This window comes from Leopardus geoffroyi, chromosome A2 (assembly GCF_018350155.1).
Source record: "Leopardus geoffroyi isolate Oge1 chromosome A2, O.geoffroyi_Oge1_pat1.0, whole genome shotgun sequence".
NCBI classification, from domain to species: Eukaryota; Metazoa; Chordata; class Mammalia; order Carnivora; family Felidae; genus Leopardus; species Leopardus geoffroyi.
The window spans coordinates 8,276,855-8,292,296 of NC_059331.1; the positions used below are offsets into that span (position 1 = coordinate 8,276,855).

The following is a 15,442-nucleotide window of genomic DNA, read 5'->3' on the forward strand; positions in this document are numbered from 1 at the left end:
TTTTTTTTTCAACGTTTTTATTTATTTTTTTGGGACAGGGAGAGACAGAGCATGAACGGGGGACGGGAAGAGAGAGAGGGAGACACAGAATCGGAAACAGGCTCCAGGCTCTGAGCCATCAGCCCAGAGCCTGACGCGGGGCTCGAACTCACGGACCGCGAGATCGTGACCTGGCTGAAGTCGGACGCCCAACCGACTGCGCCACCCAGGCGCCCCGCCTGATCAATTCTTAAGGGTGTGTTTATTAAATGTTTACTGATCATTAAAAAATATTTCTTGATCATTTTTGAGAGAGAGAGAACACAAGTGGAGGAGGAGCGGGGGGGTTGCGGGGACACCGAATCCCAAGCAGGTTCCGAGCTGTCAGCACAGAGCCTGACATGGGGCTTGAACTCACGAGCCACAAGATCATGACCTGAGCTGAAGTCAGACACTCAACCGACCGAGCCCCGCCAGGCGCCCCTATAATTGTGATCGTTTTTAAGTGTCCAGTTCAGTGGCATTAACCACACTCACACTGTTGTGCAACCATCCCCACCATCCATCTCCAGAACTTTCTCATCTTCCCAAGCTGGAACTCTGTCCCCATGGACCACTGACACTGCCCCCCCGGCTCCCTACCCCAGCCACCGCCCTCCATCGTTCTACTTCCGTCATTGTGAGTTTGACTCCTCTAGGGACCTCATATGAATGTAATCGTACAGTATTTGCCCCTCTGTGACCGGCTTTTTTCACTGAGAACAGTGTCCCCGAGGGCCATCCATGTTGTAGCGGGTGCTGGAATTTACTTCCTGCTCAAGGGTGACTCCTAAGAGGGACCTCCTTCTGTCACGTTGCTGTTTCGTGCCTTATTTTCTACCTCTTTTATGTTTTTTTGTAGTGAAACATTCCCATTTTCTTTGTGGTTCCCCGGGGGATTACATTCAGCATCCTGAAGTTAGAACACTAATTTGGATTCATACCAGCTTAAAAACGATAACGAACAAAAGCCCCTTTACAGGAGCTGTTTCTTCGCACTTCTTTCGGTTGTCGGGGTCCCCAAATCACATCGTCATACATCGGGTGTCCAAAAGCATAAACAGGGTCGCCTGGGTGGCAGCGGGGGAGCCTGCTTGGGATTCTCTTGCTCCCTGTGCCCCTCCCCCACACGCTCTCTCTTGCTCCCTCTCAAAAATAAATAAACTTAAAAAAATTTCTCATTGTTTACTTTTGAGAGAGGGAAGGAGGGTGGGAGAGAGAGAGAGAGGGAGGGAGGGAGAACATGAGCGGGGGAAGGGCAGAGAGAGAAGACAGAGGATCCGAAGCGGGCTCTATGCTGACGGCACAGAGCCCAATGCGGGGCTCGAATCCACGAACCGTGAGGTCATGAGCCGAGCTGAAGTCAGACGCTTAACCGACTGAGCCCTGCAAGCGTCCCTATACTTTTTTCAAAAAATAAAAAAAAGGGGCACCCGGGGGGTTCTGTTGGTTGGGCATCCGACTTCAGCTCAGGTCGTGATCTCCTGGCTCGTGAGTTCGAGTCCCGCGTCGGGCTCTGTGCTGACAGCTCAGAGCCTGGAGCCTGCTTGGGATTCTGTGTCTCCCTCTCTCTCTGCTCCTCTCCTGCTCACGTTCTCTCTCTCTCCCTCTCTGTCTTTCTCTCTCAAAAATAAGTAATAAAACATTTTTAAAAATTTAAAATAAAAAAAACATACACCGATACATTTTGCAATATATTACTCTCCTAAATTATGTAGAAAACAGTAGAGTTACAAACTGCAGTCACAATGATACCAGTTTTCATAATTGCCCGCGTATTTATCTTTATTGAGCTCTTTATTTCTCCACAAGGCTTTAAGTTAATGTCCTTCCAATTCACTCGTAGGACTCCTACAGCATTTCCCACAGGGCAGGCCTGGTGGGAACGAACTCCCTTAGCATTAGCTGTTTGGGGAATGTCTTAATTCTTCTCTCACATTTATTTTTTTTTTTTTAATAAGGGCACTTTCTTTTAATGTTTATTTATTTTTGAGACAGAGAGAGACAGAGCACAAGCAGGGGAGGAGCAGAGAGAGAGGGAGACACAGAATCTGAACCAGGCTCCAGGCTCCGAGCTGTCAGCACAGAACCCGATGCGGGGCTCAAACTCACAAACCGCGAGATCAGGACCTGAGCCGAAGTCGGATGCCCAACCGACTGAGCCACCCAGGCGCCCCTCTCTCTCGCTTTCGAAGGACAGTTTTGCCAGATGTAGGCTATTTGACGCTTCTCTTTGTTTTGTACTTAGAACATATCAGGCCACTGCCTCTGGCCTCCAAAGTTTCTGATGAGAAATCTGCTCGCGATCTGGAGGACCCTTCGTGTGATGAGTTGCTTCCCTCTTGCCCCTTTCAAGATTCGCATCGTCGCTGGCTGTCAGCAGTGTGGTAAGAACCCGTCCTGGTGTGGGTCTCTTTGAGTTCGCTCTGTCGGAGTTCGTTGTGCTTCACGTTCGTTCCGCCAAATTTGGGAAGTCTGCAACCATCATTTCAAGCTCCGCGTCTGCCCCTTTGTCTCATTCTTTTCCTTCTGGAACTCCCACAAGGAGTATGTTGGTCTGTGTGATGGTTTCCCACAAGTCCCCAAGGCTCTGTTTACTTTTCTTCATTCTTTTTTCTTTCTGTTCCTCAGACTCAATAAATACTATCGTCCCTATCTTCGTTTTGTGCTGATTCTTTCGTCTGGCTGCTCAAATCTGCATTTGAGGTTGTTTTTTTTTTTCTTTGCTTTTAGGTTTTCTAACTCCTTAAAAAAAGGTGTATTTATTCATTTTGAGAGAGAGTACACATGAGAGCGAGGGGGAGGAGCAGAGAAAGAGGGAGAGAGAGAATCCCAAGCAGGCTCTGTGCTGTCAGCCCTGCGCCTGACGTAGGGCTTGAACTCATAACCATGGGATCACGACTTGAGCTGAAATCAAGAGCCAGACACTCAACTGACTGAGCCGCCCAGGTGCCCCTATGTTTTCTCTTTATTAATTCTCCATTGTGTTCATACAGATACGGTTCCTGTTCCCTTGTTCCCACCTTACATGCAAGTGGCAGGACCTGAATTCAGGCGCAAGCAGCCTGGTTCAACCTGAGGTCTTATCCGCTGACTCTCCTTGGCAATGGCTTCTACATAGTTCACCTCTGTGGAGCAGGTCACCCTGGGACTGCTGGGTTAGTTACGTAAGAGGATACAGGGGCCAGGAGGCAAGAGACCGCTAGGTAACACGAGTTAAGTGAGACCATGTGCCTTAGCCTAAGAACACAACAAAACAGCAAAAAATACAACAAAAACCTGTCTCTGTCACATTCAAAAGCATTTAAGGAAACTAAGCTTCAGCATATAACACCTTGGAGAAGGGAATCAAGGTGACCTTTTCTTCAGCCCTCAAACGTGCTACATGCTTTCCAGCTAGATGCCCATGAAGGCAGCACAGATTATCCAGTAGCCACCTAGGTATTCACCGTGTCCTAAAAACTCCCCTCGGATCATCTTCGGCTTGGCCCCCAACTTGCTCACGGAGTTCAAAGCTTTTCTTGAACATAAGCACACCAAGCACGGTCATACCTCAGGACCTTTGCACTTGCTGTTTCTTCTTCCTGAAAGCTCCCTCCCCTCCATATACCTGACTGATTCCATCCCTTCATTCTGGGCTCTGCTTAGCATCACCTTTTTATTTTTATTTTTATTATTTTTGTAAAGTTTATCTATCTTTGAGAGACGGAGAGACAGCACGAGCCGGGGAGAGGCAGAGAATGAGAGAGAGAGAGAGAGAGAAAACAGAATCTGAAGCAGGCTCCAGGCTCTGAGCTGTCAATGCAGAGCCTGATGTGGCTCGAACCCACAAACCACAAGGTCATGACGTGAGCCGAAGTCAGACGCTCAACCGACTGAGCCACCCAGGCGCCCCAGGGTCACCTGTTTAAAAGAGTGTTCCCTGACTACTCTGTCTGAGATCACTCTGTAGCCCCATGCCCCACTTTGCCTTTCTTCCAGGTTCTTCTCGCTGGTCTCTTCTCTGCCCATCCCCCACGCTGAACGAAGGTCGGAAGAAGCCGGGATCTGTCTCTCTTGTTCACTACCCCTTCTCCAGTGCCTGATACGTAGCACACACTCACTCAGTCAAGGTTACGAGCTGGATGTTTGTGTCCCTTCAAAATTCCCATGTTGAGATCCTAACCCCTCTGGTGACGGTATTAGGGAGGTCGGGCTCTTGGAAGGCGGTCAGATCTCGAGGCGAGAGCCCTCACGAACGGGACTTTTGACCCCAGGGAGCTCTCTCTTGCTTTCTCCACCAGGTGAGGACACCATAATACTTGTGCAAGCAAGGAAACGCACCCTCCCCAGGAACCAAATGTGCCGCTGTCTCAGTCTTCTATTTCCCAGCCTGCAGAACCTGCAGAGAAATCTCTGCTGTTTATAAGCCGTCCAGTCTATGGTATCTGGTTACAGCAGGCTGAGTAGGCTACGATCGTCATTAATTAATGAATGACTTTACATCCTGCACCTTACGTTCTGTAGAGAGGGCTTTGAGGTGACCTCAAATGACAGCCTGGGTGGCTGCAAATGCGAAGTCCCGCCCGTTCACTGAGTCACGACCGGTACTCACTGGACCCCAGCCATTAGATGCTGGTGGCCATAGCTTATATTTAGATTTCTTGCCATCATAACACTACTTTTGTTCTTTTTTTAAAAAATTTTTAATGTTTATTTATTTTTGAGAGAGAGACAGAGCGTGAGTGGAGGAGGGGGCGGAGAGAGGGAGACACAGAACCCCAAGTGGGCTCCAGGCTCCCAGCTGTCAGCACAGAGCCCCACGCGGGGTTCGAACCCATGAATCGCGAGACCATGGCCCGAGCCGAAGTTGGATGCTTAACCCACTGAGCCACCCAGACACCCCTATGCTGCTTTTTTTTTTTTTTCAAAGAGTATGATTTCTAATAGCCTCTATGCTTGAGACCATACTTGAATTCTGTTCTACTTCGTCATGTGGTTGGGGGAAGGTCCCTCTGCCCGTACAATCTGAGGCCATTGCTCTGTGATACTCTGCTTTCAAATGCTGCCTTATACAGTCAAAGCCCATCATGAGACTTCCGGCTCTAAAACATTGTTAACTTGATGTACAGAGATGAAAATTGTTTAAGTGGAGATTAAAAATACACCAATATCTTACACACACACACACACACACACACACACGCTCTACCTTGGTCTCTGTGCAACCATGTTCTTGGAGGGATGAAGGTGATGTCGAAAGGGGACAATGTTACCATGGAGACGACTGGGCTTGGTCCTATGAACCATGTTCTTGGCGGGATGAAGGTGACATTGATACGGTACAACGTTACCATGGAGACAGCTGGGACCAGCTCTATAAGCTGCAGCCTTGCTAGCCGTCATCCCTGCAAAAAAGGGTGTGAAGAAATTAATACGCCAGCAGCCCGGGACGCGTGACTCTTACAGGGTCTGGGTCAGTTTGTGTGTTTAGGGACGGACGGGCACAGAGCCCCTGGAAGCATCGTGAAGGTGGTAAATGCAGGATCATCAGAAAGGAAAGTCAGAAAAACCTGGCAGTCCGCCCCCCTGTTGAAGGTCTGTGCCAGATTAATAGCAGGAGAAAGGGGAAGTGTTGGTGCCATTAGCGAAGGGAAAAAAAGCAAGCAAGCAAGCAAAGAACAAAAAAAGCTCACCTCGAAAATCCAGCCTACAAGCCTGAAGCCGAGTCGGAGCAGATGGGGGTAGGCGTCGGCACCCAGATATCGTAGCGGACTTTGAGATTTATTTCAGTGGTCTGTTTCATCTAATGAAAGAAATGTTCCACTATTATCATACGGGGCAGCCAGGGCCACTTGTTCTAAAGGACAGTGAAAACAGACGTGATAATGGCCACCGTGGAAAACAGTATGGCGGTTCCTGGAAGAATTCAAAACAGAATTACCACAGGACCCAAGAATCCGCTGCTGGGTTCTTCCCCAGAAGAGGGGAAAGAAAGGTCCCCAAGAGATAACCACACACCCGTGGTCACAGCACCAGGGTCCCCAGTAGCCCAAAGGTGGAGGCAGCCCTAGTGTCCACCGACGGATGAATGAATGAACAAAATGTGGCCCATCCATACAATGGAATGTTATTCAGACTTGAAAAAGAAGGACATTCTGGGGTGCCTGGGTGGCTCAGCGGGTTAGGCGTCTGACCCTGGTTCAGGTCATGATCTCACAGTTTGTGGGTTCGAGCCCCGCGTCGGGCTCTGTGCTGACGGCTCAGAGCCTGGAGTTTGCTTCAGATTCTGTGTCTCCTTCTCTCTCTCTGCCCTTCCCCCACTCACACTCTGTCTTTTTGTCTCTCACTCTCTCTCTCAAAAATAAACACTAAAGATATTTTTTAAAAAACCAGCAATGAGATGCATCTTAGCTGGACCCTGTTACCCACTGAGGCTGCCGTGCCTGAGCCCTGCCACGACCTCATTAGACGGGGACGCCAGCCAGGGGGCCAGGTGATAAGGAACACAGCCCCAACTCCGAAGGGCGCAGAGCCCTCACAGCACCGATACCTTCTAAGTGTCTCCCGTGCCACCAGCGACATGTGCCCCCCGGTCCGGGAAAGGTGATTCCGGTCCAGCCGCTGGTGGGGGGCTCAGGATTTCAACACAGGGGTGAGTGCAGGGGGCATCGACATTCATCCCACTGCAGTGACGGTCATGTTGAGAGGACGAGGCTTCTCTATGAACAACGGCTCAGAAGCAGCCCCGAGGCCAAGCGCTCAGACCTTCCTCAGTGGCAAATTCACACCCTCTCCTTCGAGGATGACGCGAATACTTCCATACCGGAAGAATTGTATTTTTCAGTAGTCCCCACTCTTTGCATCCGACAACATGCCTGGTCCCTGGAGACAAAGATGGTTCTAGTCTCTGCCCTCCCACACTTTACCATTTCCTGGAGGAAACGGATCGGGAGACTGTGTAGTAGGGTTTCATGTGGTCCCCACACTTCCGGGAGGTTATCTCTGAGATGTCATGCCAGAGAGGAGGGTCTTTGCCGGAAGGCCTTGGGTCCCACTGGCTAGTCCAATGGTATGACTTAGGGTGGGGGCCAGAAAGACCCACAATGGGGTCTGTGTGGGGGTTTGGGGGTCACGTGGCATCGGTGCATCTGGAGACTGAGATCAACCTTGTGGGCAATCGACTAATTGGTCAAATGTCCCCACGTACTAGGGCTCCCAGCAAACCTCACCCCCTGTGCTTGGGTGAGCTTCCCTGGCTGGTGATGCTCCAGTCTTCCGGACATATCACACACCGATGCTGGGAGAGTAAATCTGTCCTGTCCCCACAGGGAGAGGACAAGAGAAGCTGCACGTTTGGCACTTGTCCCACACGCGGCCTGGGCGCCTCTCTCTTGGCTGATCTGAATCTGTAGCATCCTTTCCCCGTAATAAACTGTAACTGTGGGTGTAACAGCTTCCGGTCAGTTCTGTCTTTCCAGTGAGTTGTCAAAGCCAAAGGTGGTGTTGAGAAAACCTGAACTTGCAGCTGACATCACAAGTGAGGGCAGGGCCGCCTGGGGGTGCTCAGTCGGTTGGGTGTCCCTCTCTTGATTTCAGCTCAGGTCGAGATCTCACGGTTCAGGGGTTCGAGCCCCGTGTCAGACTCCGCGCTGACAGGGCAGAGCCTGCTTGCGATTCTCTCCCTCCCTCTCTCTCCCTGCCCTTCCCCTGCTCGCCCTCCTCTCTCAAAACAAATAACCTTAAAAAAAAAAAAGGAAGAAATGAGGGCAGTCTTGGGGGAACTGTGTCACAACGGTTAGTGGCGTCTAACCCTTCGTAGCAAATCACGAAGCGAACAATATTTGAAATTCTCATAACCCTCGGAATCAAGAACAGGGCCGGGTGCTCTGAGAACCTAGCTCCTCCGGCCGCTCTTCACGCTAGAAGCTTTACGGCTTCCATGTTTCGAGTCCGGCCAAGCCCTGACCGGTTACGGCTTGAGCAATTACGGTAGGTTGGCTCGAACTGCACTCCGGGGACTGTCGTCTCCGGGCATCTCTCATCCTTCCCTGCAGGGGCCGCACTGCTCTTTGTCGAGGTGCGTGCCGGGTCTGCGGCTCTGTTTTATCTCCGCTGGTGTGCTGATCCGTGGCTTTGCTGACCCGGTGGTGCTCTCCGAAAGGTCTCTCTTCCTCCTGAAAACAGTTAGCGGTTGGCTGTCGGCTTTTGAAATAATCCCCTAAACCCGATCCTGCAGGAGTCTTATAAAAGCTGCTGCGGAGTTGAAATGCTTGCAGAACGATCAGGTATCACTGGCTGGTATAAAAACAACGTCATTGGGGGCTCCTTGGGGGGGGGGCTCAGTTGCTTGAGCATCGGACTCTTGATTTCGGCACCAGCCATGATCTCACAGTCGTGAGATCGAGTCCCGCGTCAGGGTGTGGAGCCAGCTTGGGATTCTCTCTCTCCCTCTCTGTCTCGGCCCCTCCCCCTCTCACGCTCTGTCTTTCTCTCTCTCAAAAATAAAGAAATGTCGAAAAAAAATTTTTTTTAAAAAGGAAGGAAATTCTGACACCTGCTACAATGTGTGACAACTGTCTTCCACAGTGGCTGTCCCACTTCACATTTCTATCAGCAGTGCAGGATGGCTCCCTTTTCTTTTTCTTCTTTTTTTTTCTTTTTTAACGTTTATTTTTTTATTTCGAGAGAGAGAGAGAAAGAGAGTTCTAGTGCAGGAGAGGCAGAGAGAGAGGGAGAACGAATCCCAAGCAGGCTCTGCATTGTCAGCACAGAGCCCAATTTGGGGCTCGAACTCAGGAACTGTGAGATCGTGACCTGAGCCGAAACCAAGAGTCGGATACTCAACCGAACTGAGCCGCTCAGGCCCCTGAGACGGCTCCCTTTTCTCTAGGACCTCACAACACTTGTGATTTTCTTTGTTTTGTTTTTATATAATAGACATCCTAATGCATGTGAAGGGGTATCTCATTGTGGCTTTGATTTGCATTTCCCTAATGATTAGCATTACTGAGAAAATATTTTATTTATTTATTTATTTATTTATTTATTTATTTATTTATTTATGTTTATTTATAATTGAGAGAGAGAGAGATAGTGTGAGCAGGGGAGGGGCAGAGAGAGAGAGGGAGACACAAACTCCGAAGCAGGCTCTAGGCTCTGAGCTGTCAGCATGGAGCCCAACGCAGAACTCGAACCCACGGACCGTGAAGTCATGACCTGAGCTGAAATCGGACGCTCAACCAACTGAGCCACCCAGGCGCCCCAAGAAAATATTTTTTTTTAATTTTTTTTTTAACGTTTATTTATTTTTGAGACAGAGAGAGACAGAGCATGAACGGGGGAGGGTCAGAGAGAGGGAGACACAGAATCGGAAACAGGCTCCAGGCTCCGAGCTGTCAGCACAGAGCCCGACGCGGGGCTCGAACTCACGGACTGCGAGATCATGACCTGAGCCGAAGTCGGCCACTTAACCGACTGAGCCACCCAGGCGCCCCGCCAAGAAAATATTTTTAACCTAGGAATTATTTTGAGGCTAGCGAGAAGCATCCAAAATCAGGTAACAGACAGCCACGTGTTATGTCCCGAGGTGACAGTGATACTCAGGTTGGTTCTTACCCACCTTCTGCGCTGAAATAGGCCTTTTTCTTTAAACAAAAAAAAAAAAAAAAAAAAAAAGGCACACTTCCCTGCACACATTGGCAGCGGACATGGGAGCACCACACACCTGGGCTGGGCTCTCCGTGTGCAAACAGAGCCGGCCCAGGGCACCCAGCCTCACGAGGTCATCGGCTGGGGAAGGTCACGTGGCCAGCTGCCCCATCGCTTCTGACCGGCGACACCTCGGAAGCTGGTTTCACAGAAACCAGCTGTGCTGGGAGGCTGCTGGCCTTTCCCCTCTCTGGGGCTCCTGCAGCGGGTGCCCTGCGGGGTCTAGCTTCCCGACCCACACCCTGCGTCCCGGGCACTTGCCGCTCGGAGATCGTACAGTGATCACTGCATTTATGTTTCTCGCATCACATCCGGACACATCGGGATCTGGGCTGCTGCCTTCTATGCTCGAGAAACATGTGCTGAACTCTGGCCACCATACTGCTTTTTTTTTTTTTTTTTAATTTTTTTTTCAACGTTTATTTATTTTTGGGACAGAGAGAGACAGAGCATGAACGGGGGAGGGGCAGAGAGAGAGGGAGACACAGAATCGGAAACAGGCTCCAGGCTCTGAGCCATCAGCCCAGAGCCCGACGCGGGGCTCGAACTCACGGACCGCGAGATCGTGACCTGGCTGAAGTCGGACGCTTAACCGACTGCGCCACCCAGGCGCCCCACACCATACTGCTTTTTAAGAAAATGAGTTCTAGGGGCACCTGGTGGCGCAGTCGGTTAAGCGTCCGACTGCGGCTCAGGTCATGATCTCACGGTTCGTGGGTTCGAGCCCCAAGCTAGGCTGACAGCTCAGAGCCTGGAGCCCGCTTTGGATTCTGTGTCTCCCTCGCTCTCTGCCCTTCCCCCCCGTCGTGCTCTGTCTCTGCCTCTCTCAAAAATAAAGAAACATTAAAAAATTAAAAAAAAAAGAAAAGGAGTTCTAAACTGTTCATGTATCAACCTCACAATACATTGCGTTATTATGAGTATTTCAAATTCGACCTTCATTTGGATTTACGCCCATTTATCACTTTTTTCGCTCAACCTTCCTTCTTGGCTCTCAGCCCTCTCCCTCTTGGGATAACTTCTCTTCTGTTCTGCTTGAACAACATCCTTTAGAACTTCTTTTGACGTGGGTTTGCTGGTGGCAAACTCTTAGTTTTTATTTGCCTGAAACGTCTTCCTTTCGCTGTATCTTGAAAATGGTTTTCGGTGCTAAGTTGCCTCTTGTTTTTTAATAGCAGTGTATTAAAGATGTGATTCCCTGTCTTCTGAATTCCAGTGTTGCTTTTGTAACGTCAGTGGTCAATATGATTGTTGTTGCTTTTATTCTGTTTGATCCTAAAGTCCTCTCTCTCTCTCTGATGACTAGGTTTTACTACAGTTGGCCTACATGTGGAGTTATTATTTTGATAAACTTTATTTATTTTTTTATGTGTATTTATTTCTTTTTGAGACAGAGAAAGAGAGAGAGCATGAGCGAAGAAAGGGCAGAGAGAGAGGGAGACAGAGAATCCCAAGCAGGCTCTGCGTTGTCAGCACAGAGCCCAGTGAAGGGCTGGAACCCATGAGCTCCAAGATCATGACCTGAGCCAAAATGAAGAGTCTGACTCTTAACTGAGCCAGCCAGGCCCCCCTATTTTGATACATTTTAAATTGAGGTATAAGACTGTATGGTGAAGAATTACCCAAAGAGAGGTCTGGTGTCCGTCCTGGCTCTCCGGAGGTCACCTCTAAACCGTCGGGACTTCCCCGATAGGATCTTGTTGGTTACTCATGGTGGGAACCTCAGGCCACTTGGTAATTTACGCCGACTTGATGACTCATGGTCGGCCCCAGATCATTTACGCTAGGAGATGACTCGGGGTGGGGGCTGACCACGCCAGAAAGACCAACTGCGTGATCAGATGGCGGGAGCTGAGCTCTGTGCTATCACCCCAACCTCTAGGGAGGGGAGGGGACGTGCTTTTGATCGATCCATGTGGCCAATGATCCAATCAGTCACGCCTACCTAATGGAATTCCGGAAAAACTCTGCAACTTGGGTGCGCTTCCCTGGTCAGCAATAATCTGCATATATGGTCACACATCGATGTGCTGGGAGGAAAATGCTTCCCCGGGGACAATGAAAGCTGCTGGATGTTAAATCTCCAGTGTCTGGCCACGGTCAAGGTTGAAGAAACATTTGCTGAGAGACACAGGACTGCTTTTTTCTGTACATCTTGGATCTGTTTTGCTCCTAAGTCCTCTGTTACTGCTTTCTTTTGTGTTCGATTGACTTTTTCCTCGTGTCCCATCTGGAGGCCATCGTCATTTCCTTTCACCAGGCTTTTCGGTCTCTCTGTTGATTGACCCCTCTGCCATCCCTCACCCCAGATGGCTGAGGGTAGCAGATGTCTTCACAGCTTTTGGCAGATGCCGCCCGGGGAAGTTGCCCCAGCCCTGGGACAACTCTGAGGGAGGTGACGTGAAAGCAAGCCCTTGGTGGGGGTGGGGACAGAAGGCAGGTCAAAACGGACAACCACAGTTTTCTGAGAACGAGATCCATTTACTCCCCACACCCCGCCTACAGATGGCATCAGATCCCACAGGTTAAGGGCTCAGTCCCACAAGACTGCCTCCTTGCCCCTTTGTCACCAGTCACAAATCCAGCTTGTCACCTGTGCTTCCGATGGACTGGCCTTAAATCACAGGTTCCCACAACCGTCTCCCCAGGTGCGAGCAGTTTGCTGGAGCAGATCACAGGACTCAGAGAATCAGTGTAATTCCTAGATTAGCCGTTTACACCAAAGGATAAGAAAGGATACAAATCAACGGCCAGATGCAGAGATACGTAGGGTGAGGTCCCAGACCCGGGAGCATCTGTCCCTGCGGAGTTTGGGGCTCAGCAGGCAAATGCATCTGGTTCACCAACCAGGAAGCTCTCTGAACCCCACCCTTTTGCGTGTTTATGGAGGCTACATGAGATAGGCATCGTTTGATGAAATCGCTGACCGCTGACGGTAGATTCACTCTCCAGTCCCTCGACTGTCCCCGGAGGCTGGTGTGGGGAGGGACTGAATGTGCCAGCTCTCCAATCACAGCACTGGTTCCCTGGACAACCAGCCCCCCTCCTCCTGTGCTTTCCAAAAGTCACCTCATTTAAAAACAATTTTTTTTAATTTTATTTATTTTTGAAAGAGACAGAGAGAGAGAGAGAGAGAGAGACAGAGACAGAAAGACAGAGTGTGAGCGGGGGAGGGGCAGAGAGAGAGGGAGACACAGAACCGGAAGCAGGCTCCAGGCTCTGAGCTGTCAGTGCAGAGCCCGACGAGGGGCTCGAACTCACAGACTGCGAGATCATGACCTGAACCAAAGCTTAACCCACTCAGCCACCCAGGTGCCCCAAAACTCACCTCATTAATATAAATTCAGGTGTGCTTATGATTAATATCAAGACACTTTTATCATTTTTTTTTTTTTTTGGTAAGATTTTAAGCAATCTCTACCCAACGTGGGGCTCGAACTCAGAACCCCGAGGCCAAGAGTTGCATGCCCTTCTGACTGAGCCAGCCAGGCGTCCCAACACCCTTATCCCTCTTACCACTTGTGACATCCCAAGGGTTTTAGGAGCTCTGTGCCAGAAATGGGACAAAGCCTAATATATATTTCTCATAAATCACGACATCACAGAACAGAACCATTAGAAACTAACAGCGAAGCTGGATGTGAAAGACACTGGCCTCGAGCCCCTGGAGGGACGGAGCTGCTGCTGACCGACGCACACGTTTGCCACAATTTTTTTTAAATATAGTATATGCTAGCTTAAAAATAATTACAAATCACTCACAGTCTGGGAATCCTTCCCGGCCACTGAATACTGTGCAAATTCTAATACACGGTGTCATACTGGCGGCACAAGTGAATTCGTTTATTTGACTATGTTTACTGAGCACACACTATACACCAGGCACTATTACGGATACATGGGACACACTGAGGAACAAAAAGAAGATCCCACATTCCCACCGAGCTCTAACGCTAATGGGAAAGGCACGTGAGGGCCATGGGGGACAGATGGCCGCCATGGCACATAAGTAAACCAGAGACCGCGATAAAAGGAAAGCATGCCCTAGAGAAATGGAAAAGTGGAAAGGGCGCTGGGAGAGCTGGGTGCTGAGGGAGCCGCTGTAATATAAAACAGAGTCATTACAGAAGTTGGGATTCGAGGAAAAGTCTGAGGGAGCAGAGGGATGGGGGAAAGAATGCTCCAGGCAGAAAGACAGCAGGAGCAAAGGCCCTGTGGCACAAATGTGCCTGGCAGGCTGTTAGGACAGTGAGGAGGCCAGTGTGGCTGGCGTGAGCCAATGAGTGGGGACTTGTAGAGGTGAGGGCAGGGGTCTTGTGGGGGCACGGTAAGGACTTCAGCTTAGGTCAGTGCAGCCACTGGTCCAGTCCTTCTAGCTTAAGAAGATTCTAGAGGCTGATTTCAGAAGAAATGCTATCTTCATCTTGCATTAGAAACACAATCCCTGGCCTGGGGCTCCCGGGTAGCTTAGTCGGTTGGGTTGAGTGCCTGACTTCAGCTTAGGTGATAATCCCACAGTTCGTGGGTTCGAGCCCCGAGTCGGTTCTGTGCTGACAGCTCGGAGCCTGGAGCCAGCCTCGGATCCTGTGTCTCCCTCTCTTTGTCTGCCCCTCCCCTGCTCATGCTCTGTTTCTCTCTCGCGCTCAAAAATAAACATTAAAAAAAAAAAAAAAAAGAAAGAAAGAAAAGAAACATAATCCCTGGCCTCTCCTATTTTTTTTTTTTTTTTTTGGAAATTTTATTTTTTATTTTTTATTTTTTTTAACGTTTATTTATTTTTGAGACAGAGAGAGACAGAGCATGAACGGGGGAGGGGCAGAGAGAGAGGGAGACACAGAATCGGAAGCAGGCTCCAGGCTTCGGGCCATCAGCCCAGAGCCCGACGCGGGGCTCGAACTCACGGACCGCGAGATCGTGACCTGAGCTGAAGTCGGACGCTTCACCGACTGAGCCACCCAGGCGCCCCATTTTTTTTTTTTTGGAAATTTTAAAGATGAAGGGAAACAAATCCAAATCCAGGCATCCAGCAGTGTCTGGTAGCACGGCAGGCCATTCTGCCAGATTTGATTAACACCAGAGCAAAGGGGCCAGCGGATGCTCGTTCAAGGGAGCACCAGGCGTCCAGCCGCTGAGAGGGCGGCTTTTCTCTTCCTCCCCTGTGGGCCAAGCGAGGCTCTGGGCAGGAACTACTGCCTGTGCTGACTCAGGGCCTCCTAATTCCATCCTGCCATGTGGGCTGAGCGACTGATCTCAGGAGGGCCGAGGACGACAGACAGCTTCGCGACGAGGACCTCCACGCCCCCTCCATAAATACAGCTGTGATCCTGCCTAGAGGAAGTAGCCTTCGGGTTTTCCCCGGGGGTGACCAGCCAGGCCTGATGCTTCTCATTGGGAGCATCTTCCCATCTGCCAGCCAGCTCCTGGGGTTGGTCGTGAGGACCCCGGGCGGGCTTGGGGGAGGTCAGCTGGGGGGCATGGATTTATTACTGCTTATGAGGATTATTCCAAATTGAGGCAAAGTATGCAAACCATACAATTTACCACTTAAAAAAATGTTTTTAATGTTTATTTATTTTTGAGGCAGAGAGACAGAGCATGAACGGGGGAGGGTCAGAGAGAGAGGGAGACACAGGTGCGAAACAGACTTTAGGCTTCGAGCTGTCAGTACAGAGCCCGACGCGGGGCTCGAACTCATGGACCACGAGATCATGACCTGAGCCAAAGTCGGACACCC

At 50.1% G+C, this 15,442-nt stretch overlaps 1 protein-coding gene across 8 annotated transcripts in view; it reads right to left on the minus strand.

Annotated features, from left to right (window-relative positions):
- LOC123605291 (anther-specific proline-rich protein APG-like) overlaps positions 1-15,442 on the minus strand; it is a 47,470-nt gene that overhangs the window by 11,531 nt on the left and 20,497 nt on the right. For 5 of the 8 annotated variants that reach the window (XR_006715710.1, XR_006715711.1, XR_006715709.1 and 2 more), the window contains 2 exons: positions 5,694-5,803; positions 5,210-5,405 (listed from right to left, as the gene is read on the minus strand). The exons of 2 other annotated variants lie outside the window; for them this stretch is intronic. Coding sequence is in view for 1 of the 6 variants with exons in the window: in XM_045491943.1 (XP_045347899.1) it covers positions 5,210-5,405 (196 nt within the window). In the remaining 5 variants the exon portion in view is untranslated. The remainder of the gene's footprint in view (positions 1-5,209; positions 5,406-5,693; positions 5,804-15,442) is intronic. One more of the 8 variants, XM_045491943.1, reaches the window with a different exon arrangement.